Genomic DNA, 27,894 nt, shown 5'->3' with positions numbered 1-27,894 from the left:
AATTTAAAGAAAATTCAAAGAAACTTCAAAGAAAATTCAATGGAAATAAAAAGAAAAATCAAAGAAAATTCAAAAAAAATCAAAAAAATCGAAGAAAATTCAAAAAAATCAAAAAAAAAACTCAAAGAAAATTCAAATAAAATCCAAAGAAAATTCAAAGAAAATTCAAAGAAAACATAATAAAATTCAAAAAACTTCAAAGAAAATTCAATGAAAATTTTAAGAAAATTCTAAGAAAATTCAAAGTAATTTCAAAGTTAATTCTAAGGAAATTTCAAGAAAATTCAAAAGGAAATTCAAAGATTATTTCAAGATAATTTAAAGATAACTTAAAGATATTTTAAGAAAATTTAATGTAAATTCAAGGAAATTTTATAGAAAATTTAAAGATAATTCAAAATATAACCAAACTAAATTTAAATAAATAAAATTCAAAGAAAATTCACAAATCAATTGAAACAAAAATAAAAGAAAAATCAAATAAAACTAAGAAAAATCAAAGGAAGTAGCATGTTTCAAAGGATATTCAAAGAAAATTACAAAAAAAAACATTAAATTAAAAAAAAATCTTAAGAAAATTCGTAAAATTGCAAAGAAAAATCCATGACTATTTAAAATAAATTTAAAGAAAAAACAATAAATATTCAAAAAAGAAACTTAAAAACACGCAGCTGTATATTGATATTATCATTTACAAATCAATTATAGAACTTTTCTCTAATTTATTCAACTGCATTCAATTTAATTGTTCAACATCAAGTACACACTAGAGAACCAAAATCACTTATCAAACAAGTGTTCCACCATTCCATGGTGAACACTTGGGCAAACCCCACAAATTAAACGGAAATGCAATCGCAGGAACGATATCAAATTACAATGTAAATAAGATGCCATCTGGCAAAATTTGCCCTTCACAACAAGTAAAGTGCCAGCAACATATTTATCTTAGATCTTATCAATTCCAAGAAAAAAGAACTAAAAAATCCCCATTGCGATAGCTCAATAAAAAAACATAAGAACCACCACGCTTCTCCACTTTATTATGTCCCCTAGAAGTTGATGCAGCTGTCCATCACATCATCAAGCATCGTTGCCGTCGTCGCCTTCTTCGATCGCCGATGAACTGCTCATAATTGACTCCTCGGAAATAACCAGCTGTTCCCCACAGTTGCTAGTAGCTGCTACTAAGAGTCTCACTCTCGCGTCTCGCTCCCAGAGAGGGAGAGCAGGGAAAGCACGTGGAAAAACGCAGAAGAGAAAAACAGAAGCCCCTCCGGTTGGACTTGACTTTGTTGTTGTTACTGCTACTAGTGACTCTGAGAGTGATTAAACAAACCGACTAAAAACAGAGACATGTGTGTGCTTTTAGTCTTGATTGTGCCGCGTTCTAGTCAGGAGGTGTGCGCGCGCGCGCGTTCTGTGTACATCGAAGTAGTCGCTGACAGTGTTTCATGATCGACGACGCGGCGTCGACTTTTGGCGGTTTTTGCGGTTTTGTTCTCCCCAGAACTCGTCACCAGGGCCTACTCGATCACTTCTACTGAGTGCGCGCGTGGTTTTTAATCTTTCCGAAGAATTCGTACGAAATCAAACCGTCGATAAATTAGCAACAGTTGAGCGGGTTCAGAAGGTAAACCAAACTCTGATTGGCACATTTCGAGCGGCACGTCTTTTCGTGGAGTTGCTGGTGCTGCTGCGGTTACATGACAAATTAGGTCGCAGCTTTGCGTGCGACGACGCTGAAACCCAAAACCGTTGAAATCCCAGGCAATTGGTCAAAAGTGCAACCTGTGTTCTGGGACCACGAAGAAGTGTCAGTGTCGGCGGCCTTGCACGCAAGCAAAGGAATCGCCGCCGCGTCGAAAGGTGACGAAATTACACTTGCGTCGGGAATGCGCCACTACGAGGAGGGAGAGCGACCGACTGGGTAGTCGGTGTGATTAACGAGGTGTTAAATTAAGTTAAACAGCAATGGTTGAGTTTATTTTGAAGGCGGTTCGATTTCGGTTACTTCCACCTCAAAAACAGACGATTTTTTTTCTTCTTCTCAAAACCAGACGAATCTATCGATGAACGAAGCAGCAGCATTAGAAGCTGACTTAGCATCGAACTAAGTGATTGACGTCTTTACTGGGTGACTGGCTGGCACTAAGCGCAGCCCTCGAGGGAGATAGCTTTGGGTGCATCTTACAGCGTTAGTCTGACGAGGAAATTAAGTCTTTAAATGGATATCATTATAGATAAATCGGTTCGGTTTGAGAATGAGGGGTAGGGATGGGAAAACATTGTAGATGGTGTTATTTTGAACTTCTAAACAAGATATTTACTTTATGATTTGTGTGGTCAAACATGTGCATCTGTTTGGTTTAAACATTTGAACAGGGAGATTAAATAGATATCATTTTCAATCAATACTCTTGAAAACATTAAAAGAATTAAATTACATTCAAATTGTATTTTCTGGGCTAGGAATTACAAAAAACAAAAGAAATAAATCTTTCTCATTAAATGAAGTTTGCCAGCATTTAATGTTGGGTAATTCTCCGCCAACTCACACAGCAGTTGCCCCGACCCCTCTTCGATTTGCGTGAAACTTTGTCCTAAAGGGTAACTTTTGTCCCTGATCACGAATACGAGGTTCGTTTTTTTGATATCTCGTGACGGAGGGGCGGTACGACCCCTTCCATTTTTTAACATGCGAAAAAGAGGTGTTTTTCAATAATTTGCAGCCTGAAACGGTGATGCGATCAAAATTTGGTGTCGAAGGGACCTTTATGTAAAATTAGATGCCCGATTTGATGGCATACTCAGAATTTCGAAAATAAAACGAATTTTTCATCGAAAAAAAAAACACTAAAAAAGTTTTAAAAACTCTCCCATTTTCCGTTACTTGACTGTAAAAATTTTTGGAGCATGTCATTTTATGGGAAATTTAATGTACTTTTTGAATCTACATTGATCCAGAAGGGTCATTTTTCATTAAGAACAAAAATTTTCATTTCAAAATTTCGTGTTTTTTCTAACTTTGCAGGGTTATTTTTTAGAGTGTAATAATGTTCTACAAAGTTGTACAGGGACAATTACAAAATTTTTGATATGTATACATAAGAGGTTTACTTGTAAACATCACGAGTTATCGCGATTTTACGAAAAAATAGTTTTGAAATGTACTAGTACTAGGTTCGATTCCCGCCTTATCCTTCTGAAGCTTTTCGTTCAATGTTGGTCTCGTTTTATATAAGTATTCAGTCTGCAAAGACGGTGTGATTATCTTCTGTCTTCTATTTCCCATCAAATAGTCATAACTTGAAAATTGTGCACTTTATCGAAAAAATACTTTATTCAATCTCAAACTAAAGTTAGCTTTTAAATTTATAAAATGTTAAAAAGTACATTTTAAATATTTATCATAAATCATAAATATGAAAAATATCTCTAATTTTTTTTGTCAATGTTCTCTGTGGTTAATAAGTTGGCTATTTTGGTCTCTTAAAACGAACAAATTAAAAAATGCAAATATAGTTGAAACCTTTATGTCTTAAAATCAAGACTAGGGCGTCCAATTTTCCCGGGTTTTGAATTTCCCGGGAAACGGGAAAAATATTTTTAAAATCCCGGGAATTCCCGGGATCCCGGGAAATTTTTGAAACAGTCATAAAATCTATGTTTTCATTATATTGATTATGTTTTCAAGCTTAAAATTATAGAATAAGCTCAAAAATATTAATTGATGATAATTTACACTTCAATCGAAACAAGGACAGCAATTTTTAGATAGTTCAAAAGGAACTTTAAAAAAAAAATTATGTACACAACATTATGGATTATAAAATAACCTCAACTTTAAATACCGTCATTAGGGGTGACATTGGGTTTGGGGGGTGAGATCGGGTCATACAAACTTCAGCTATTTTGTATGACCCAATCTCACCCCTAGACCTAATGTCACCCCTGATGACGGTACATTGTGATTCAAATTGAATTTGAACTTCTTTTATATTTCTTTTATTTATTTTTGTATATGAAATGACTAGAAAAGCCAGAAAAAAATCTTTGAAAATGTAATAAAAAACTAGAAGCAGAAACAAATAAAATAATACCGGTTAATGCAAATTTTAGATTAAATTTCATGTTTTATTTCAAACGTATTTGAAAAGATATCTTTGAGTTACTTCTGCCAGCTGGGGAAAATCGACACTACACTCAGAATAGTTACAGGACATTTTAAAGCAATAAATTTGGAAATCGGTGTACTGATTGTTCTGTTCCTGTTTTAATGAAGTCAATCAAAACATTATGGAAAAAATTAAGGCAGCTGTAATTCGATGAAAAATAATTCAAAACATAAATATACGTAAAATTCGTAAATATAATACCCACGCTTTTAAAAATATATATTAAATAGAAAATATTCAAAATTTTAACGAAAAACGAAACTATTCGCTCTACGCCCCCCGGGGCATGGCCTTCCCCTCTAACGTGGGATTTCTGCTCCAGCGCCTCTGACGAGACAGGAGAAACCGGGACCGACGTTTTACTTCACCATCCGATAGAAGCTCAGTGGATAAGGCGGGAATCGAACCCGCGTCTCATAGCATCATCGGGATCGGCAGCCGAAGCCGCTACCCCTGCGCCACGAGACCCACCCAATTTTCCCTAATAAGCCAAATGAATGCTGATATATGCCGATTAAAAATTTTAATGCTTTAAAATTCTTATTGATTTCTAAGTAATAAACTTGTTATCTGTTTCCACAACCAAATCTGAATTTCCAGAATAAAAAAAAAGTTTTTTTTCCATTTCGGGAATTCCCGGGACGAATCATTAAAAATCCCGGGATTTGGGAAATCCCGGTTTTGGAAAAATCCCGGGATTTTTGTCCCGGAAATTTCCGGGATGGACGCACAAATCAAGATAAAAAAAGAACAGATTTTTGCCCAATTTGAAATGTCCGGCTGAATGAAAAAAAATGTTTATTCCAAAGAGCTAAAAAATTACGCACATTTCACATTTTTGCAACATTGGACCATGAGTTGCCGAGACATCTTCTGTTGAAAAATAAAAGCTGATTGGGGATCACCAATTTCCGTTGCAATGCTCTATGGGGTCATAAATAAATCACGTGGACCTTTCGGAGGGTGGCCCTATCTCAGCAACTAATGGTTTGATTTGTTTTACTCTAAATTTTGTTGTGAATTTTCTCACCTATTTGATACAAAAGAAAAGTAATTTTTTGTATTTTCTTATATTTATGAAACAAAATAAAAATTAATTTAAAAAAAATTACGGCAACATTTTTGATATATTCAAATTAAAAAAAATGGGAGATCGCAGTAAGCCGCGCGCGCGAACGGTTGGGGAAAAATCGGAGCACGATTTTTGACGGTTCGAAATGCTCCTAGAGAATTTAAAAGTTGTCGTTTTTCAATTGGTTTGCAAAAAGTTCACATTTTCTTGTGATAAGATTTTCTACAGTTTTCAAAACAGGCCATAAGTGCAACTTCTTTGTTAGAACCACCGAACCATGGGGAAATATTGGTTGGGAGCGGACATACTCAGTGCAAAAGTGAAAGTGTTCACGTCAAACGATCGGCCTGTCTCCTGAGAAGAACCTGGAATCTGACGCTGACGATCGGGATACCACCTCGCGGCGTCTTTTGAAGATTTGAGCTTTATGTTAAAGATTTGCTGTTTCTTGGTGAGAGCTGTCCATCATAAGTTGTTAAATTATTATATTCCCCTATATTATGATATTATAAATTAAATAACCCTTCTATCCCTTCCCCATTATCCCTTTCCCAATTCCCATTTTCCCCAACTTAAATTGCCCAATTCCATTTCCCTCCTAAAAATATAATTATTTGCCAATTTACACTAACACACCACACCTAACTGATTCGGAGCGTTTGGTACGGTATGTCCACGCATCCTTCCTCCCCTGTTGATTCTGTGAAATGTGATCCGTTCACCGAATCTGTCTCTGCGGTTAATGCAACGCAGTAGGCCTGGCCACTTTAATTTTTGCTGTACATTTTTGGGGTTACTCGGATGTACTGCAATTATTAATATAGACAAGAAAGGACTTGAGGCGTAATCTAACCGCAAGTTCTTCCAGGATGCTTTCTTCGGACTGGCTGCGCTTGTGTTCGATTAGATTAGATTAGATTAGATATTCAAATTAAAAAAATGGATCTATTGTTTTTTTTTTTTTTGTTCATGTTCCCCGTGGCTCAAAAATTGCCTGTTAGTCCCATAAAACAAAGAAAAAAGGTTGATGGGAATGACAGTTTTTGTACATAAAAAAAAACAATAGAAATAGGCTCAGGTTGGTTTTTTTTTTTAATTACGCAGTTTTATGGGGGTTACTTTTTTTCTGATAATTCCTTTTCAAACCCAACAACTTGAATCAGGACAAAAAATCATTGAAAATTTTAGCATATTAATATAAATTGAGCAAAGCTTCACAAAAATAAAAAAAATGAAATTAACAAACTTTCATAAAGTTCAACTTATTGAAGTTGTTTTTATACAAAAGCTAAATTTGTCAAAAATCATCAAAAAATGAATTGGAAAATAAGAGTTCATAAATTTTCTTTAAAGTGGCAGTATTTAAATTGTGATTAAACTTGTCAAGCAAATGCCACTATTCATCTTGCATATCTCTCATCATTTCAAAAATTAATTGCCCTGCATCCTTCATAACCAGGAGAAAAAACCATCAAATTTCTCTTCTTTACAGCAGGAAACACACTTTGGTAACTGTAGAAAACCATACCGCACGTCACTAATGCCATTTCCCTTTTGCACCGGCTCTACGCATCAACTTCAAAACGCACATGATTTTATTTTTTGTCAGAATAAACGTCAGAATCTCCATGAATCTGAAATCTGTTGCGCGGTTCGCTCGCGTATTTTTAGCCACTTTTTATTGCACACATTCCCATCGCGGCATGGCTCCACAAAACATCATCTTTCTCTTTGGTTGCTGCCGATGCTGTCCGGTAACAGATATTGACGGATTTAAGTTCTTTTTGGGGTGATTTGGGTAGAATTAGAAAATTTAAATCTTTAAATATTATTTGACTTTTGTAACATGAGTTTTAGAAAATCGGTTTATTTTTAGAATGTTATTTAGTTGCCCGTTTTACCCCCCTCATAGTGCCATTCTCATCGAGTGAAGAGGCGAAAAGGTCGGACCATCTCCAAGTAGTGCCGTATCTAGTTCCGAAAGGGTCTTCCCGCTTCTGCGTGTAGGTCGAACGAGTTGTGAAAATGCGTGAAAAGTGGAATTGACAGCTTCTCTCTCTTCGTGGCGGGGCGCGAGTGTCGGCTTTTCGTTTCGAAATGAGTAATGGCCAGATTTACAATAATGTATACGTCTATAAGTTCTACCTCGGAAGAGGCGGCATCGTCGCAACATATAAACATCATCAACGTCATTCGGCAACACCCTTCTTTTCCTCACCCTGCCCGAAGTTAGTCGTACAGTATAATATGGGGCTTGCCTTCGGGGCGGCTTTTATGGACAGAAGCGGCTGCGGAGGACCTTCACCTGTTCGCGCCTCAATCTCGCGCGCGCTACTCATAGTAGGCGCCGACGACCTCTGCAGATGCCGGAATTCGGAGCAACCGTTGTTGCGTGGAACCAATTGGGATGGTCATCAATGAACCCGCCAATGACCACCGAAACTAGTTTTTTTTTGTTGCGAAAAGGTTGTCGAACGGTTGTGGATTTTTTGTTTGCTGTTTCTACTGCTGATGCAGTTAATTTGTCAATAGAAGTTGATTTGGGTTGTGTATTTTTTTTTGTGTTGGTTATTTATTTTGAGCAAATCCGCTAATCCTTCACTAATTGCGTGATATTGCGTGTAAACTGGCTTGTGGCGTGCCATTTAAATGAATGAACCTCTTTTATTGGGTACCTTCTGGACAATTTCCTACTCGGAAATCGAGTTTTTTAGGCAAAAATCGTTAATTAGTTCTGCATATGAATAGTATGCAAACCAAAAAGACAAAAAAGACAAAAAAGACAAAAAAGACAAAAAAGACAAAAAAGACAAAAAAGACAAAAAAGACAAAAAAGACAAAAAAGACAAAAAAGACAAAAAAGACAAAAAAGACAAAAAAGACAAAAAAGACAAAAAAGACAAAAAAGACAAAAAAGACAAAAAAGACAAAAAAGACAAAAAAGACAAAAAAGACAAAAAAGACAAAAAAGACAAAAAAGACAAAAAAGACAAAAAAGACAAAAAAGACAAAAAAGACAAAAAAGACAAAAAAGACAAAAAAGACAAAAAAAACAAAAAAGACAAAAAAGACAAAAAAGACAAAAAAGACAAAAAAGACAAAAAAGACAAAAAAGACAAAAAAGACAAAAAAGACAAAAAAGACAAAAAAGACAAAAAAGACAAAAAAGACAAAAAAAGACAAAAAAGACAAAAAAAGACAAAAAAGACAAAAAAGACAAAAAAGACAAAAAAGACAAAAAAGACAAAAAAGACAAAAAAGACAAAAAAGACAAAAAAGACAAAAAAGACAAAAAAGACAAAAAAGACATAAAAGTCAAAAAAGACAAAAAAAGATAAAAAAGACAAAAAAGAAAAAGACAAAAAAAGACAAAAAAAGACAAAAAAGACAAAAAAGACAAAAAAGATAAAAAAGACAAAATAGAAAGCAACCGAAGACTTCCGATGCTTAAAAAAACAAGCAATCTAAATAATTACAATCTCAGAAGAAACCTCATTTGACATCAATAAACAAAACAGAGTTGTTCATCATTAAACCACCCAAACATGAGACAACTTCCATATTAACCAAAACAAAAAAAAACTCACCGAAACCGAGACCCAAACCGTGCTTCCCATGACTATTAATTGAACCGCTCCGCTATCAGTGCCAGATTAAACCTTATTTTTTGTATGACTGTTTCCATTTTCGTACGGCCGATGGTGTGACTCGATCTGACACGCAACTTGATCGAATGGTGCGATCATACACATATCGTGAACACAGTGTCTTGTGAACCTTCGTGGTGAACGGACACTAGAGCTGCGGTATTTTTTACTACCTAAGCTCAGAGTTATTTCAAAACAAAATTCACAGTCTTTTTAAAGACTACCTGAGTTATTTTCCAAAATTCTAAACAGTCTTTTCAAGACTAACCCCACCTGAAATTTTGTTGTATTTTACAAACGAAGCCATCTTTTTAAGAGAACTTTGCTTGCAAAATGCGTCAAAACAAAGGTAAACGCAAATCTTCTGAAGATTTGGTCGTTACGTCGGTGAAGCGTTTGAACGCTAAACCGGCTAACGGAAACAAAAAAAGAAAACAGCCTCTTCTGAGGTCTGATTCTGATTCTGAATGTGAGGTCAATCCTCCAATTCCATTGACAAACAGTTTCGGTGTTTTATCCGAAACTGATGACAAGGAACCTTCTCCTCGTACTGAGCCTTCTGCCGTCGAGAAACGAGTAAAGGCTCCGCCAATTGTAGTGACTTCCGTCTCCGATTTGGCCAGCTTTCGAACGCAACTGAAGAATTGCAAGGAAACTTGCAATTTGAAGGTTTCGTTCCAGCTTGGTCGAAGAGGAGAATGTCGCTTGTTGACGGAATCTTTACAAGATCACCAAACTTTTGTTGGTTATTTGAAAAACCACAAACACAATTTCTACACGTATGAGACCAAGAATGCTCGTCCATTCAAGGCGGTCTTGAAAGGTCTCTCCAACGACTTGTCGGTGGATGAGATCAAAAACGAACTTAAGGTGTTGCTTGGCTTTGCCCCATCCCAAGTAATACCAATGAAGAAAAAATCAAACGGGAATATTTCTCGCTTTGGTTTGACTTCACAATTTTATCTGATTCATTTCAACAGAAATGAAATCAACAATTTGAAACTTTTGGACAAAGTTCAGTTTTTGTTCCATGTACGGGTAAAGTGGGAGCATTTTAAGAAACATGGCGGTAATGGCCAGAATCTGACCCAGTGCCGGCGTTGCCAGGCATTCGGTCACGGTACTGATCATTGCGCCATGGTTCCAAAATGCATGGTTTGCGGGGATTCTTCTCACGACAAGGACAATTGTCCCGTGAAAGAAGTCACCCAATTTAAATGTGCAAATTGTGGTGGAAATCACAAATCAAATTTCTGGGATTGCCCCATCAGAAAAAAGGTTTTGGATTCTCGTGCTAAGCATCAGCCGAAATCCAAACCGAAATTTTCTCAAAGTCAGGTTGTACCTGCATCTTTAAATCAAACGTTCGTGCTGTCTCACTCGAACAATGCTAGAAATACCCCTACCGTGGAAAAGTTAGGTAACAACAATGGCATTTCTTATGCTAACGTCGTTTCGGGTTCATCCACGAATTTTAAATCCTCTACCAATCTTTCTGAAATTGGGCAGGTACCTCAAATCTCATTTGAAAATTTTTCTGCTGGCAACGCTTTGGGATCTTCTGATCTCGGCGATGTTACGTTTGAAAAAATGACTTTTTTGCAAAACTCACTGTTTGGTTTGATTCAAACAATGAGTAATGCTACATCCATGATGGAAGCTATCCAGATTGGATTAAAATTTGCGAATGATGTTGTTCTTACCCTGAAGTTTAATCATGGATCTAAGTAATTCCATCAATATTATGAATTTTAATGCTCGCTCTTTAAAAGCGAAAGAAAATGAATTTTTCAACTTTTTACGAGTTCATAACGTGCATGTTGCTGTTATAACCGAAACATTTTTAAAAACTGGCACTTATTTGAAAAGTGATCCAGATTATAAAGTTATAACTAATAACCGAATGAATCGAAATGGCGGTGGAGTTGCAATAGTTATCCACCGTAGTATGACTTATAGCACGTTACGTGACTTTAAGTTAAAAGTTATTGAAAGTTTGGGCATTGAACTTGAAACTTCTTTTGGGAAAATTATGATTGCAGCTGCTTATTTGCCATTCCAATGCACTGGGGAAAATAAAAATTATTTCAAAGGGGATTTGAATAAACTTACTCGGCATAGTTCTCGATTTTTGATCATCGGTGATTTTAATGCCAAACACCAATCTTGGAATAATTCAAAAGTAAATTCCAATGGTAAAATTCTATTCAGAGATTGCACTTCTGGTCTTTATTCGGTTTTATACCCGAATGGGCCAACTTGCTTTTCTTCTGTTAGAAATCCATCAACAATTGATTTGGTTTTGACAAATCAAAGTCAGTATTGTGGTCCTTTAGTGACTCATGCTGATTTTGATTCTGATCACCTTCCAGTAACTTTTTCACTTTCTCATGAAGCAGTTACCAGACCCAATAGTTCTGTGTTTAATTACCACAAAGCTAATTGGGACAGGTATCAGCATCATATTGAGAATAATTTAAATCATGATTTTGTTTTAGAAACCAAAGCTGATATTGATTCAGCCTTGGAATCTTTAACTAATGCAATTTTGGATGCTAGGAATATTGCTATTCCTAAAGTCCAAGTCAAATTTGATTCTCCCATTATTGATGACGATCTTCAGCTTCTGATTCGTCTGAAAAATGTTCGCCGAAGACAGTATCAACGTTCTCGTGATCCTGCACTGAAGCGAATTCAAAAAGATTTGCAAAAGGTTATTGACCACAGATTCACTCTCCTGCGAAATGAAAAGTTCGCAAGAGATGTCGAACAAATTAAGCCTTATTCCAAACCTTTTTGGAAACTTTCAAAGGTTCTTAAGAAACCTCAAAAACCCATCCCTTCTTTAAAAGATGGTGATAATATTCTATTAACTAATGGGGAAAAAGCTCAAAAACTTGCTCAGCAGTTTGAGAGTGCTCATAATTTCAACTTGAATGTTTTGAGTCCTATTGAAAATCAAATTTCTATAGAATTTCAGAATATTGTTGAACAAGAATTTTCATCAGATGAAGTTTTTAATACGGATCTGAATGAAATAAAATCTATTATCAAAAAATTTAAAAATATGAAAGCCCCTGGTGAGGATGGCATTTTTTACATTTTAATTAAAAAATTACCAGAAGCAACTTTAAGTTGCTTGGTCAAAATTTTCAACAAATGTTTTGATTTGGCATATTTTCCCAGTAGTTGGAAAAATGCCAAGGTAATTCCGATTTTGAAACCGGATAAAAATCCTGCTGAAGCCTCAAGCTATCGGCCCATTAGTTTGCTTTCATCTATTAGTAAATTATTCGAAAGAATAATTCTTAATAGAATGATGACGCACATTAATGAAAATTCAATTTTCGCTGATGAGCAGTTTGGATTTCGCCTTGGGCATTCAACTACTCATCAGTTGTTGAGAGTTTCAAATTTAATTCGAAGCAACAAATCTGAGGGCTATTCTACTGGCGCTGCTCTTCTAGACATAGAAAAAGCATTTGACAGTGTTTGGCATAAAGGTTTGATTGCGAAATTGAAAAGGTTTAATTTTCCGATTTATGTCGTGAAAATTATTCAAAATTATTTGACGGATCGTACTCTGCAGGTATGTTATCAGAATAGCAAATCTGATCAACTACCTGTACGTGCTGGCGTCCCTCAAGGAAGCATTTTGGGTCCAATTTTATACAATATTTTTATTTCTGACTTGCCTGATTTGCCCCCAGGATGTCAGAAATCACTTTTTGCTGATGACACAAGCATCTCCGCCAAAGGCAGAAGCCTTCGTGTCATCACAAGAAGATTACAAAAAAGCTTGGATATTTTCAATTCTTATTTGAAAGAATGGAAAATTACTCCAAATGCTGCAAAAACTCAACTTATTATTTTCCCTCACAAACCAAGGGCTGATTTTCTTAAACCAAAAAGTCATCACATTATAAAGATGAATGAGGTAAATTTAAAGTGGGAGGATCAAGTGAAATATCTTGGACTTGGTTTTGACAAAAACCTTACTTACAAGGATCACATTGAAAGTATCCAGGTTAAATGTAACAAATATATTAAATGTTTGTATCCACTTATAAACAGGAATTCTAGACTTTGTCTCAAGAATAAACTGTTAATTTATAAACAAATTTTCAGACCTGCCATGCTTTATGCTGTGCCGATCTGGACAAGCTGTTGCTTAACCAGGAAGAAAAAACTTCAGAGGATTCAGAACAAAATTCTGAAAATGATTCTGAAACTTCCTCCCTGGTTCAGCACCAGTGAACTTCATCAATTAGCCGAAGTTGACACTTTGGATGTTATGTCCAATAAGATAATTGATGCATTTCGACAAAAATCATTGCAGTCTTCAGCTGCATTGATCCGCTCTTTATATAGTTTATAAGTTAGTTTTAAGGTATCCCTTTTCCCTTTTGTACATGTAGGACCTCCTACATTTGAAATCACTGAATAGCGAAAGCTACAATATTTCATGAATAAATGAAAGTTGCTAGTATTTAAAATTGAGGTGAAAAGTCATCGTTTGTGATTGGACACTCAATAATATTTTAACTGAATGAATGTACATGGAAAAGAAATTTGAATAAATATAAATTTAAAAAAAAAAAAAAAAAAAAAAAAAACATATCGTGAACGTGTTGAACTCTGTTGGTAAATTGTGAATTAAAACAGTAATGGTGCGACAATGACGAAGGCCTTTTTTTGGGAAATCGGAAGAAAAAGAGATAATGAGATATTCACTAGGTAATGATGGAATTGTGAAACGAGTTGGAAAACACGCGATCTTTATTCGAAAAATGGGGTCATTAAAATTTTATTGTCTTATTGTTTCACCGAAGCTACAATCTGTTGCCAAAACCAATAATCTACTTTGCAAAACAAACCAGCAAAATTCTAACTGTTTATTTTTGTTTCCCCATCTATTTACAGCCAATCCATCGTACTAACCCAGCAAACAACCTAAACAAAACTTCGCCAGATCAATCAGTTCCGCAAGCCGACCGCACCCCAAAGGTTATCGGTCCGTCAAAATCTCCTCTCGAAGATCATCCTCCAAACACAGTTGGTGCAGAGCGTAATTTGATTTGCGCCAACGTCATGGCCTACTCTAGCGCTACCGCGTTTGACATCTCACTATTGAACAAGAACTGATCACCCAGAAGGTCACGGCGCAAGCCGCCCTTTAGACAAGATCTTTCGCGTTGACAAAGTGCACGTGGAATGTCAAGAGCGCACGCGACCCAATCATAAACCAATAAAGCGGCACACAAAGCTGTCGAATCATCATCCCACTTGGCTGATTGGTTGCCAGAACAAAAGAAGATCGAATTAGCCAAGATTAATTGCTCACGTAACCTCGAGAATTCCTCAGAGCCCTTTTCGGAAGGAATCGACTTTGTGTCACCCTAGAGTTTCACGTAGAATCGCAGTATGCGGTGATTGGAACTACGGAAAGGTGAGCTGCCCTCGCCCTCATCGCAGTAGTCGCGAAATTACTCCCCGGCTACGTGCATGTCAGTGGCGACGATGACCCAGCGTACTTTGATGGCATCGACAATCGCTGAATTGGTCGTCGTCGCGTTCCGCAGTCACAGCCTGCTGATTAGATAGCGATGAGCTGCTCGGCTGGCAAAATATAGTCGCGGTTCGTAAAGAACAAACGAAATTTTGCCGACGGAGTGCAACCGGGGGTCACCGGGTCGGGATTATGGAGTCCACCGTCAAAGCTAAGCCATCGCGGGTCGTTCCGACGTCCAGTTCCGGGAACAACATACTGGCCAGTGTGTTCGGAAGGGGACAGTGCGAGGCATGGAGTGAAAATGAACGAATTGGTTCCTCCTCGACAAAGCACGGCGAGGACGAGAACCTGGCGGAACCGTTCATCCGGAAGGAGAGCGAAAGCAGTGAGTCCAGCGGCAGCACTGCCGGGGAAGGCAGCGGGGACGGTGCCAAGTTGTTCGTCAAGCCAAAGGGAAGGATCTACGCGATCGATTTCGATAAAGAGAAAAAAGGACTTAAGGTGAAACCAAGTGCCGTAAGCAATACTAGTTCGTCGTCGTCGCGTGGTGACGGTGACAAGTCAGAGTCTAATTGTGATGCCAAAGTAGTGGATAAGTTTGTTAGGACTAATCAGCGACAGCAGCAAAGTGTGGGCAGAAAGAAGAAGAAGAAGAGGAAAAATGCCAAAAGTGTGCTGGTCAAACTGTGCCAATGTTGTCCCTGGACGGTGCCATGGAGTCTGCTGGTAGTTAGTGCAATACAAGTGAGTTGTGAATATTACGCAAAAAGATGGATCATTTTTCTTTGATTCACTGGTCTTTTTGATGAATATAGTTAAATTTGATCAAGATTTTAGAAAATATACCTTTTTCAAATGTTCGTTTTGAATCTAAAACTAAAATATTATGTTTTTTCTGGTGGGTGAAGTTTAGTTTTCGTAAATTAGGCAAATATTTTTTTCAAAATCTAATGTGTAATTTTACAGCAAAAAGTTTTTTCAGAGAAAAAAATGTACTTCTTTACAGCAATTTCATTTGAAAAGAGCCTAAACTGAAAAAAAAGGTTCTCCAATTGGGCTCAAAATTTTTCTGGGGGTTCCTTCGCCAAAATAATTAGACCCGTTTTTTTTTTTTTTTTTTGTTTGGCTATAAGGGTGACCTACATCGTGCTAGGGTGGTTCGAAAAATGGATTTTTTTGTAATTTTTCGCCAATACCACTTTTTTCAAAAAATCATATTTACGAGCCATTTCATCCGATTGTAGCTGTCTAAAACGCAAAAGAAAGGTAATGAGTTTCATATCATATCTCGGAAACGTACGCCTATGTTTTGATATTTTATGTGAAATTTTCCGAGGAATCCGATAAAAAATTTTTCAAACATTGGCTCTTTGGTCCAGACACGGTCAAAACGCCATTTTAAGTTTTCATACGACTTTTTCAAATGTTAAGCTAGATTTATGGAACTTCTTACGATTTCTCTCGAATAGCTAAACTAATCACCTTTCTTTTGCAGCTAAGACAGTAGGATGAAATGATGCGGAGATATGATTTTTGAAAAAAGTGGTTTTGGCAAAAAATTACTAAAATTGCCATTTTTTTAAACACCCTAACACGATGTAGGTCACCCTTATGGCAAGACAAAAAAATACGGGTCAAAAAAAAATTGAGCACGATCGGAGATTTTTTCCGGTTTAGGCTCTTTACAAATGGAATTGCTGTATATTTAGAAATTATGATTATTACAATTACAGTAGTTGTTCGGTAACTTCGGTAACGAGGGGACCACCGATGCATAATATTTTTCTGATGAAATATAAAAATGAAAGTTACTCAAATTTATTTAACAATGCTTACTTTTCATATTTCTTTAATTGTAACTTGAAATTAAACAAAAGTTTGAAAAAAGTTTTTTTATTTATTGAATATGATTTTTGCATCCATTAACCCCTCGGTAATTTTGGTTAATTTTGGTTTTTTGACGTTTGCCTGCTTTTTAACTGGACTACGGCCCAGTTATCGAGCGCCCAGTTAAAAAGCAGCCCAGTTAAAAAAACGCCCAGTTACCGAACAACTACTGTATTACAATACAACTGGGCTGGTAGAATGTATTTTCCCCTGTATTTTATATTTGTTTATTAGAGTCGAGGGACATTAACTACAAAACATATTTGCAACGGCATCATCTATCATAAAGTCATGCATTTTGAAATACTTCTCGCATTTTTTTAAATAATTTACAAAAAAAAGTAATATAATTTGTTATACATTGTTCACAACTGTCTCTACAAGTTTTTTTTCTTAGATATTTTTTATTCTTAGCATTTTTTATTGCTCCCTGATTTTTCGGAAAAATATTGAAAAGGGAAAATTTAAATAAAATCCCAAAATGCGTATTTAAACATTTTCCAAATTTTTTAGGCATCTTTTATGCTAGAAATTTGGATTGTGCAAAATCTGGTACCGGAGCGATGATTCTTCAAAAAATATAAGATTTTTTGGATAATATCAGAATCATGCTCGTAAAAACAATACAAATTGATTTTAAGGACCTAAACTAAATTTGCAATAGAAAATTACTCTTTTTTTAGTAAAGTGCACAAGTTTTTGTAATTTTTATGTTACAATTTTCGGAAAATGTTCAATTTTTGTTGTTTAAAATTTTTCATGAAAAAAAAGCCAATCTGCACACAATGCTTTCAAGAAACTAAGAAAGTTTCGTTATTTTTTTTTCAGGACTTTTTTGATCGGACAGCATCATACAGTTTAAATTTTGTGAAAAAATTGAATTTACAGCCATTCCACGTCAAACAGGAAGTCTCCAAATCAAAAGTGCTCCGATTTAGTTCAAATTTGGAGTGGAGGTTCTTTGGCCCAAATAATTAGACCCGTATTTTTTTGTTTGGTGATTAGGGTGGTTCTATCCGAAATAAGGTGGTCCAAAAAATTGCGTTTTTCGTCGATTTTCGCAAAAACCACATTTTTTTTTAAATCATATCTCCGGAACGGCTGAACCAATTTTGGAGCGCCACAATTCAAAAGAAAGGTTATTAGTTGAGCTTTTGAGGAAAAATATGTTGAGGTCCAAAAAAACTAGCTGAATATTTAAAAAGGTCCTATGAAAATTTCATTTGCTGATTTCAAGGTCTCGGGACCAAAGAGCCCATGTCTGAAAATATTTTTTCCTGATTCCTTGTAATATTTTACACAACATATCAAAATATTGCATATATCCATTAACACGTTTCGGAGATATGACTTTTTCAACATAAAAACTGAGTTTTTCGACGCGCCGCGCGCAAAAACGGGAAAATGACGAAAACGGGTAAAAATCAACTTTTTTCACTAAAACTGCGATAACTTGAAAATTTCAGCGATGACCTATACATGTTTGGGTACCAAAATTTTCGTAATTGAAAGACGCAACTTTAGGTATCCATGATATACATGTATAGGTCATCGCTGAAATTTTAATGTTATCGCAGTTTCAGTGAAAAAGTTGATTTTTACCCGTTTTCGTCATTTTCCCGATTTTGCGCGCGGCGCGTGGAAAAACTCAGTTTTTATGTTGAAAAAATCATATCTCCGAAACGTGTTTATGGATATTCGCAATATTTTGATATGTTGTGTAAAATATTACAAGGAATCAGGGAAAAATATTTTCAGACATGGGCTCTTTGGTCCCGAGACCTTGAAATCAGCAAATGAAATTTTCATAGGACCTTTTTAAATATTCAGCTAGTTTTTTTGGACCTCAACATATTTTTCCTCAAAAGCTCAACTAATAACCTTTCTTTTTAATTGTGGCGCTCCAAAATTGGTTCAGCCGTTCTGGAGATATGATTTTTTTTAAAAATGTGGTTTTTGCGAAAATCGACGAAAAACGCAATTATTTGGACCACCCTTTTTCGGATAGATCCACCCTAATTGCCAAACAAAAAAAATACGGGTCTAATTATTTGGGCCAAAAAACCTCCACTCCAAATTTGAGCCAAATCAGAGCACTTTTGATTTGGAGACTTCCTGTTTGACGTGGAATGGCTGTATAACGATATCTCGAAAACTATTGTATCGGTTTTCTGTGTTCAAAAATATATGTAATATTAAATTTCTTGCTCTTTTCGATAAAAAAAATGGTAAGAGTCAAATCAAACATTTAAAAATGTCCAACATAAGTTATGCACATTTGAGCATAGTTTGAAAAAAAAAAAACAAAATTAAAATAATAACAAAAAAACGTGTCTCAAACTTAATTTTAAGTGTTAATCATTGCAACAATATTATTTAAACATTTAAAACGATTTTTAAAATTTTAAAAATCGTTTTAAATGTTTAAATAATATTTATATGGAATTCACAAAAACAAATTACAATTGAGATACTGTTGTATAGGCTAAATGCCACAAAAAATCATCAAAACTTATTTGGATTAGTTTTGATGATTTTTATTGTGCATATAAAAAGGCTCACATAAAACTAGAAGTTATGTTAGGAAGTATTTGTTGAACAAATTTTACTCAAAATTATACGGCAACAAAATGTTCGAAAATGAGCATTTAACATATTATTCTTTGATTCATTAGTGATTACTCAATATTGGAAAAAGCTACGGTTAAGTCTAGTAATCAACAATCATCTCAATCAACATTGTTTGGACTATAACGGATCGACCATTGAAATCAAGTTAACCGACTTTACAAAACTGAACTTAATTCGAAAACAAATCTAATCCGTCCTCATTCATCGAAACCATTTGGTTGATCCGTTTGTTGTCCGTCAACTTTCCTTACGCGAACAATGCCGCCACGTAGAACAACTTTGAAGAAGCCCTACAACGCATCGCCGCGGTAATCTCGGCCCAATCACATGCTTATGCTACCCTTCGTTTCCCTACCGTGGTGTACAAATATAGTCTTTGTCATTTAGGACTGTTCAAAAGTAATCTTTTTTCAACATAAAAACATATTTGCAATATTTGTTTACAATTGATATTTGATAATTTCAAATAAATTAGGGTGAAATAAAGGAAAAAAAACTTTTGTACTGTGCAGTTCGTAGAATTCCTCCATCCGAGGATTGTCCCCCATACAAACTGAACAGTAGGTCAAAGGGAAAAGAACACCGCCACCGTAATGGGTGGCGCCTTTTCCTTATTAGTACACCACCTGTTTTCGAAGGGCGTTCTTTATGAAACAGATACTTAACAGGAGTGAGAATCTCGGTCACTGTCCACCACACTACACATGGTGGGGATATGATCGCAAAACTGTCCCATTTGCTGCCCCTTTTTAAAGATTGAGCAATATACAAATGGGACAAAATTGCCGCCCAAACAAGTCAATGTTATAACTGACGAAGTAGTGTCCGGAATGGTAATCGTTTGTACATATTGGGCTATTTTCCTTTTTTTTTCCAAAAGTAGAAAACTCTAACTGTTTGCTTTGGTTGGCATTACATCACATGTATGTACTGAGTAGACATGTGCTCTATAGGCTCCCTTCAAGAACAGCATGGCAGCTTGTGCTCGGTAAATTGATTTTGGCGTGTGAATCGACGCCATATGGACTCTCGGACTCTGAACTAAAACTAAGGACAGGTGATGGACGCGACAAATATTTGCTCCAAAAGCCGAGATTTACTGCTGGAATGACTAACTTACGCGCACTTAGTTTGAGCTAAGGTAAATAGCTTCATTCCGAACAGCGCTACAGAGCAATGTAATGCCGAACGTTCGATGCGATGATGATAATTGACGAGATTTTTAACGGCTGAATGGGACCCATTATATTTGATACTTGATCCGGCGGCTGTGCCAAGTGTTTGGTTTCGGCCGCCGGGGGATTTAATGTCTTTGTGGTGTGACGTGACGTGTGTGTGGTTTTGAGCCAAGTCAAGAAGGGTGTTGCAACCGGCAATCATCTCGTACAATTTTGCACAATTGAATCTGGGGAAAAATCTTCGTGGAAATGAATGAGCGAAAAGGGGAAAAACGGCTTTTCTTTTCGCTTAATCGTTGTCAATCAAGACGCCAATCAAATGCTCGTATTAGGGGATGAAGGGAGAAAATCCCTTTCGTTTTTGGGGTGATTTTGCTTCCGCCGGACATTGGCATCATTTATCTTGCTAGCATTAAAGGGTGTTAACTGTGTGTTTCATGAATTGGTTTATTCTTTAGAAAGATGATCTTTCAAACGATTTTTTCAAATAATGCTAAAAAAAATCACGCTAATTTTTTTAGAAATCTGCAATACTAGAAAAAAAATTGCCATGTATTTCGAAAACTATTTTAAAAACAGTCTTGCCCATTTATCCAACATTGAGCATGAGCATGAGCATGAGCATGGTTGACTGCCAATGAGCTGCTACTCCGCAATTGACAGATCAGCTGAAGTTAAACAACGAATCAAAAATGATCAGTGGGAGCCAACCATCCGTTCACTGTTTAACCCCTGAAGACCCCGACTTTATTAGTCAATACCGGCGCCCTCCCAAGAAGCCTGCAGTTCAACAAAAGGGAGGAATGTTAGTCCGATAGTTGAAGTTGCAGACTCATCAAGCACATAGTTTTTCGCTATATACTTGTTGATACCGCTTGAGACCGTTGAATCCACAGCATCTCCTTCAAGCATCACGTGATTATTTTTTTTTTGGGTTAGTAGGATAAGGTATTGGCTTTTCGATGCCTCCCGAGCTACGATGCTATGGGGAGGACTTTCATAACAAACCCGTCGGCGAGCCTTCCGAGCAACGATGCTATGGGAAGGTCTTTCTAATTAGCACACCAAAACACTCGCACACAGGTATTTAAATACTGAATAAATGTAATTTTTCATCACGATTTCCCAGACGACATTGATGATATAGGAAGGACTTTTTTACAGTCATTTACAGTAATACTTAAACTTATTTTAATGCAACAATTCACACGACGTCGTGCCTCCCGATCAACGATGATGTAGGAAGGACTTGAGCAAGCCAATCAGGATGAAACACGAAATAAAATTCTTTTCTTTTCACACACAATGCCACATAATTGACCGCGCGTCACCACCCAAAAAATTGAACTCAGTCTTGCCCATTTATCCAACATTTCCTAAATACTGCTAAAATGATTGGTTGCAATTATACAGTGCCATAAAGAACCACGCGCTTCCATCAATCCGAGCAACCCGCTACACAAATGACCAGCCTGCTGCAACAAAACTCTACGTAATGGCCCCCAAAAGCAGATGCATCACATCACCATCACTAGCAGCAAGTATAGATGGGCCGTAAAAATAATTCAACAAATTTTACGCCCTTTTTTCGTCTAATTTTCCAACGCGAGTTCAAGAGACCACAACTTGGCCACGGCGTCTTAAATTTCCGCGGTTTCCGCCAAGTTGTAAATCAATCCGCGTGTGCGTGTCCAACCGAGTTCAATTGGTTTCTTCATTTCCTGAAGGAAAATTTACTGCTTTTTTGGATTGGTTGGAATTACTCGGATTGAATTATCGCTTGAAATCGTTAGAGTTGAAAGCTTTCCATCAAAGTGCGATAAAACCTTCAAAAAGCATTTTTTTAGAAATCTGACATATCTAATTACATTCCTTCAAGATTCACGCACTCTGCCTCGCATATCAAACAAGTGTCGAATCAAGACGTTAACACGTTTTGGCACAAACCTTCCCACCCCTAAAACGATGCCACGTGCAAAAGGGAGGAAAACGGGGAAAAGATCCCATAAGGACAGGACATTAACCTACATACCACAGGGCCTACTTTCGCTTTCATAGCCTACTGTCTGCTGCTGCTGCCCCAAACAGTGGGAATGATTCATCCTTAGGGATAGCAGCACATTTTTTGGGGAAGAAAATCGATCGAAAAAAAACTTCACGGCAAACGGGAAAAGATTGTTGCTTGAAATTCCTACTTTTTCCCGGCTGGGTGAGGAAATGGTCGGATGGGGTGTGGCATTTTTTGGGATTTTTTTGTGCCGCTCTCGGAATATGTGAGACTTTGTGGAGCCGTGGATGGGTTTCCTTGAACTTGGATGTGATGCTGGTTTTTGTTCGAATATCATTCGAGAGTGGCGAAAACAGCAAACCAATTAATCATTCTGGCGTGTGTGATAGGATGTGGGATTGGAATTTGCTTGGAAGCAGATTTATTACTAAATTGAATGTAAACAATGCTAACTTTATTGTCGATCTGATAATTCAAACAAAATATTCAGATCTTTTTTTGCTGATCAGTGTAATAATCCGATTGAAAAACTTGAATTCAATTTTCTGCAAGTAGTTTAAAAAATCATTTTTTGGTTCCACGTACAACTCATGAAGAAACAGGAATAAACAAAATATTATTAGTAAATCTATTGCAAAAAAAAACATATTGAGTATTTCAACTGATTTTTTTAAAAAGTTGTTTATTGACTTAAGGGCTTTATTTTGATTATTGCACTTCAATTGAAATGCAATTCACGATTTTTAGTTTTAGTTTCATAAACTACAATTGAAATGCAATTCACGATTTTTAGTTTTAGTTTCATAAACAATTTGCTGAAAACATTGAAAAAAGGAGAATTTTGGAAATCCTTCAAATCCATCCATCGAATACCTAATGTTGGCACATGAGTTTTACCCTGAAATCAAGTAAAACATACCTCAGAAGTAAGTGAGCAATTGATCTGATTCATTGCGCCAAAAGTCACCGATGAACGTTCCACCATTTTTTTTTTGTTTTGCTTGAGACATCATGGGATGTCTATTCTGTTTAGTTTTGTATTTATTTTTGGCAAACAAAAACCGATTAAATGGTTTTGATTTGCTTTCTAAAATGTTTGAACTGCTTAACACAAAAGAGCAAAAACTCACAAAAAACTTTTATGTTTTTTTTTTTTTTTGTAGTTGTAAAGATTTCATAAACTCAGCAGTTTAATTTTAAAATTCATGATTATTTTGCAAATAACTGCCAATCAATAAAAAAACGGCATGTACTTTGATTTTTTCAGCTCTTTATCTGGTATTTCAAGGAACTGCCTATGTTGGAAACTAGCAAAACCTCACAGGAATAAATGAAAATAACTCTTTTGAATACTCAAGGTAGTGCCATGTTTAAAAGAACGCCAAAATATCTTTTTCAGATAAAAAAATATTTTTTTATGTGTTTTTCAGTAGGGGAAGGTGGGGCTAGACGACCATACGGGGCAAGAGGAACAATCGCTCGTACGGCCGTAATTTTTACAATTTTGATTATTTCCAGTATGAGGAATTGTTGCTAGCAATGCAATTAGCTGATTCTAATACCACATAACCGCCAAAACGACGTAAACGCCACGGGGCATAAGATTTAATGAAGTTTTTTCAAAACCTTTGTTATCTTATAATATTTGGAAAGTAGAAAATAAGGCTTAGGGTTCGTTTTAAGACTCATTTTATCAAAATGCTATTTTTCCTAGATCAGTAGTGTTCCAACCAATGACTTGCACCTATTAGAGAGTATGGTTATTTTTGTTGAAAGCTTTTAAAAATCTTGTTCAGGTGGGTACCATATGGATTTTTAGTATGGAAAAAAATACGAATTGCTGCAACAACATATTTTATTGGGAAATAAATACATGAAGGTACTTAAAAACTGATATACAATTGTTAAAAAAAAAATTCCATACAAAACACAGTGATATTATGAAAATTTACTATTTCTTATCTTAATAATATTTTTTTCTTGAAAACGATAAAAATTTTAGTAAAACATTATTATTTAGTCAAAAAATGGAAGGAACTTTTCAAATACTTTCTAATCTGATGTATCTAAGTGATAACAGTTCAATTGTTAGCAAATTAACATGTTTTTTCATGCATTGTTCCTCTTGCCCCAACGAGTTGTTCGTCTTGCCCCACTAGTTGAGTAGAACGTACGGAAAATCAAAATTTTTAAAAACAATTTTTTACATAAAAACAGGATTTTTTTAAAACTTGCTCTGACAAAGTCTTAGTCAAGACCTAGAATAAGATGATTATAATAAAATCCGACAGATTTTTTAACTTTTTAATGGGTTATAACCAGCATTTCCTTAGCTTGTTACACTTGCCCCACTTTCCCCTAACTGCATATGTTTAAAAGAATGTCACATCTCGAAAAACAAAATTATAAAAAAATATATTTTTTCATCTGTATATTTTTTTTAAGCTCATGCTTTAAAAATGCAAAGAATACAGAATTAATCAAAAACCATATCTTTAATTAATTCAAAGAACTGTTCATGTTTTGAAGAATGCTAAATTTTATAAAAATGATTTGTTTGAAAAACCTACTTTTAAAAAATGCAACTGCACATGCACTCATAAAATTATTTGTTTTAATCCGATTTATCTTTATAGAACTGGTCGTTTTTAGAGGAAAGTAAACCCTCATAGATTGAAAGAATGAAAAAACTGATAGTATTTTATTTTGAAATCCTATTTCAAAGCACTACTCATGTTTCAAAGAATATAAAGCTTTAAAGTACCTATTACACTATGGCAAACAAACAAACAAACTCGCACATTTTGACAGTTGTTTGTTCGCCAACATTTGTTTGCAGAAACGTCAGCTTGCATACATTTTGTCTTGTTTGCGAGTTTGGCAAACTGTCAAACGCGAAAAAGTGCGAGTTTTTTTGTTTGTTTGCCATAGTGTAATAGCTCCTTAAGTTTTCAAATTAATGGTCATGTTTGAAAGGTTACAAAAAAAATCGACAGATGCATTTTTTTTCAAATCCAAACAATAAAAAAAACTGCTAACTTTTAAAGAAGGCAAATACTCACAAAAATTATTAAAAATCGTTTTTTACCCAAAGAATTGGTAAGGTTGATAAAAGTGCACTTTTTTATTTGTTTTTTTTTTTCCTGATTTATTCATTATAAATCGTCTTTGGTGGATTTTTTTCGATTCGGTGAAGCCCATTCGGCAAAATGTTCCGCACCCGTGAGCAGTCAAGAGGCTTTCCAAATTTTTGCAAATTAATTGTTTGAATCGTAAAACTTGGATCGAAATAAAACGGAATCATTATCCTGCCAAACATACTAGAACGATATGTAAAAAACTACTAGGCTGAAACAAAATCATAAAAGCTTCTTCTGTATTTTACTTAAGACATAATACCAGTTACATGACCACCAAACCTTTTCAAAATATGTAAGAATTCCCTATAAACATTACAGTTTTGTTTTTTTTTCAGTTCTGAAAAGTGTCCCATTTCGATAAAAAAAATTAAAAAAAATTAAAGGTTATTTAAAAAAAGCTTGTGTTATTTTTTAATGTAAACTTCTGCTTTTGAGTAATAATGACTTGAATTACTTTTTGGATTAGCCTAAAATGATGATTTCAAATCAGAATATTGAACAGTCATATTTATGATTTCTTTTCTTCTCATATTTCCAGATCTGTACATATATTTTTAACAACGATACTCTCTATCAAACGCTGATATTCTCACCAGTACGCCAGCTCCAGGTAAGTTTTACCCTTGCGGGAACCATCCTTGACCTAAACTTAGCCTTGATTAATTTTTTATCAGTCGAAAGCAATCAAACTCAAATATTTCTCCCCCTCCCTCACATTCCCACCCCCACAGATATGGCGCTTCGTGACGTACACGTTCCTCCACGCCGGTGCCGTCCATCTAATGCTCAACGTTATCATCCAGGTTTGCATGATCCGCCCTAATCACGCGACACGCACTGATTCATTAAAATAAATTTCGATTTCTACTAATAGATAATGGTGGCCTTCCCCCTGGAGACGGAACAGGGCCACGGGCGCGTGCTGGTCGTGTACGGGGCCGGCGTCGTGGCCGGTGGCCTCGGGGCGTCCGTGTTCGAACCGACTGCGATGGTGGGCGCCTCGGCCGGGGTCTACTGCCTGCTGATGAGTCACATCCCGCACATTGTTATGGTAAACAAATTGTGAAAAACCATGCGTCTCCATGAAAGTCATTGAATCAAAGTAGTCTGATGGAGACACATGGTAATTCTTCTCGAGTCGACTCTAAATCATCACTTCTTCCCCACAGAACTTCCAATCCCTGTCCCACCGTTACTTCCGCCTGGTGGCGGTCCTCCTGCTCTGCGTCAGCGATGTCATCTACTCGATTCGGCACTGTCTGACCAAGGGCAACCTGCAGCCACGGATCGGGGTGGCGGCCCACGTCAGTGGGGCAATTTGTGGCCTGTTGATCGGGTTCATCGTGTACCGCGGCGGGGAGAAGACGATGGCCTTTCGGATAGCGCGGTACGCCGCCCTGTTGCTGTACGTGGCCTGGATCGTGGCGACCGTGGTTTACAACGTGGAGAAGAAGTTTTAACTGCCATGCCGTACTGTGTATCTCTGTTTTAGTTTCTAGGTTAGACCAAAATTATTCGAATAAACAACAGGACGTATCGTAACCGAAGGCCAAAAATGCTTACAAAAGTCGTGTACCTAAGTCGAGGCGGAATGCAAGTGTAATACAATTATTGAAATTAAACAAGTTTTCGCAAATCTGTGTGTATTTTATTCATTTTTCCTCTTTATTGTTTCCGTTTTGTTAAATTTACAACTTACGCTACCTAAAACAGAATTCCATATCTCTAGTTTCGTAACAGAACGGTTTTCTTAAATAACTAAATATTCGGACGCTTGTCTCTCAATTTCCAACCTATTTCCGTTGGATCGAAGCAGCGTTTGAGTGAATTTGTCGATTTATTTCTTCTAAGTGCCAGACAATCGACAAAGCTTGTTGTTGTCATAATGTGCTATTTACGGGTCGACATTCGATTTTTACGTAGGTTGATTTATAAAAATGGCGGTTTTTAAGTAATGTTGGCCTACAATCTTTTAAAATTAGTAGTTTCTGGTCACTTGTTTTTGGAGCAGTTTTTAGTTGAACAGATGATTTAAAATGATTATTATATTACTATCTAAATCGTAAACTCAGACATTTCAACTTGATGTTAAGAGCTAGATTTTCACCAAGATATGAGAAATTCTAAACACTTAATCTTGTGAGCTGTTTTTTTAATGCCAAATCTTTATATTTTATTATTTTTTTGTTTTTTAGCAATTCAAAAAGTTACAAAGAGATTCCAAACCACTGAAATCCTAAAACTTTAAAACCCGGCCACCTCATCTTGTGTTATTAATCAATATTAGGAAATAAGTTCATATCTGCAGTTTTTTTTTTTTTGAAAAGGACCAATAAACCAAATTTTGAGTTTTTGCTTTTTGGGTGTTTTTTAATACCCCTGACTCAAGGCGGTTCTAAAAACACCCAAAAAGCAAAAACTGGAAATTTGGTTTATTGGACCTTTTCAAAAAAAACTCCAGATATAATAATTGTCAAAACTGTGTTATTTGATGAATCAACATTAATTTTAAATTTATTTGGAGGCTGTAGTCAATGCAAAAAATCAATGAATAAAAAAATATGAGTTTAACAAACATGTGAAACATTTCACTGAAACATTTCATAGGCGTCCTAAGCAACGAGAAAGTATAGCAGAAATT

General features: G+C 35.9%; 1 protein-coding gene across 2 annotated transcripts; it reads left to right on the top strand.

Moving 5' to 3' along the window:
• The first annotated feature begins 1,364 nt into the window (after nt 1-1,364).
• Nucleotides 1,365-26,889, top strand: LOC120423403 (rhomboid-related protein 2). Of its 2 annotated transcripts, none has more exons than XM_039587201.2 (6): nt 1,365-1,633; nt 13,821-15,153; nt 25,792-25,863; nt 25,985-26,056; nt 26,128-26,304; nt 26,423-26,889. In XM_039587201.2, the coding sequence occupies exons 2-6, from the start codon at nt 14,599-14,601 to the stop codon at nt 26,711-26,713; spliced, it is 1,167 nt and encodes a 388-aa protein (XP_039443135.1). In that variant the 5' UTR covers nt 1,365-1,633; nt 13,821-14,598; the 3' UTR covers nt 26,714-26,889. The 2 variants fall into 2 exon arrangements, with proteins under 2 accessions (XP_039443135.1, XP_039443136.1); XM_039587202.2 differs by lacking the exon at nt 1,365-1,633 and adding an exon at nt 1,689-1,869.
• Nucleotides 26,890-27,894: the final 1,005 nt, after the last annotated feature.

The sequence above is a fragment of the Culex pipiens genome, chromosome 2, assembly GCF_016801865.2.
Source record: "Culex pipiens pallens isolate TS chromosome 2, TS_CPP_V2, whole genome shotgun sequence".
In the NCBI taxonomy this organism is placed as follows: Eukaryota; Metazoa; Arthropoda; class Insecta; order Diptera; family Culicidae; genus Culex; species Culex pipiens.
This window is presented reverse-complemented; position numbering and strand designations above follow the sequence as displayed.

Coding starts and splice junctions, on each gene's coding strand:
- LOC120423403 (XM_039587201.2), top strand. CDS start 14,599: ATGGAGTCCACCGTCAAAGCTAAGCCATCGCGGGTCGTTCCGACGTCC. Junction 26,057..26,127: donor TGCTCAACGTTATCATCCAG/GTTTGCATGATC, acceptor TTCTACTAATAG/ATAATGGTGGCCTTCCCCCT. Junction 26,305..26,422: donor ACATCCCGCACATTGTTATG/GTAAACAAATTG, acceptor TCTTCCCCACAG/AACTTCCAATCCCTGTCCCA.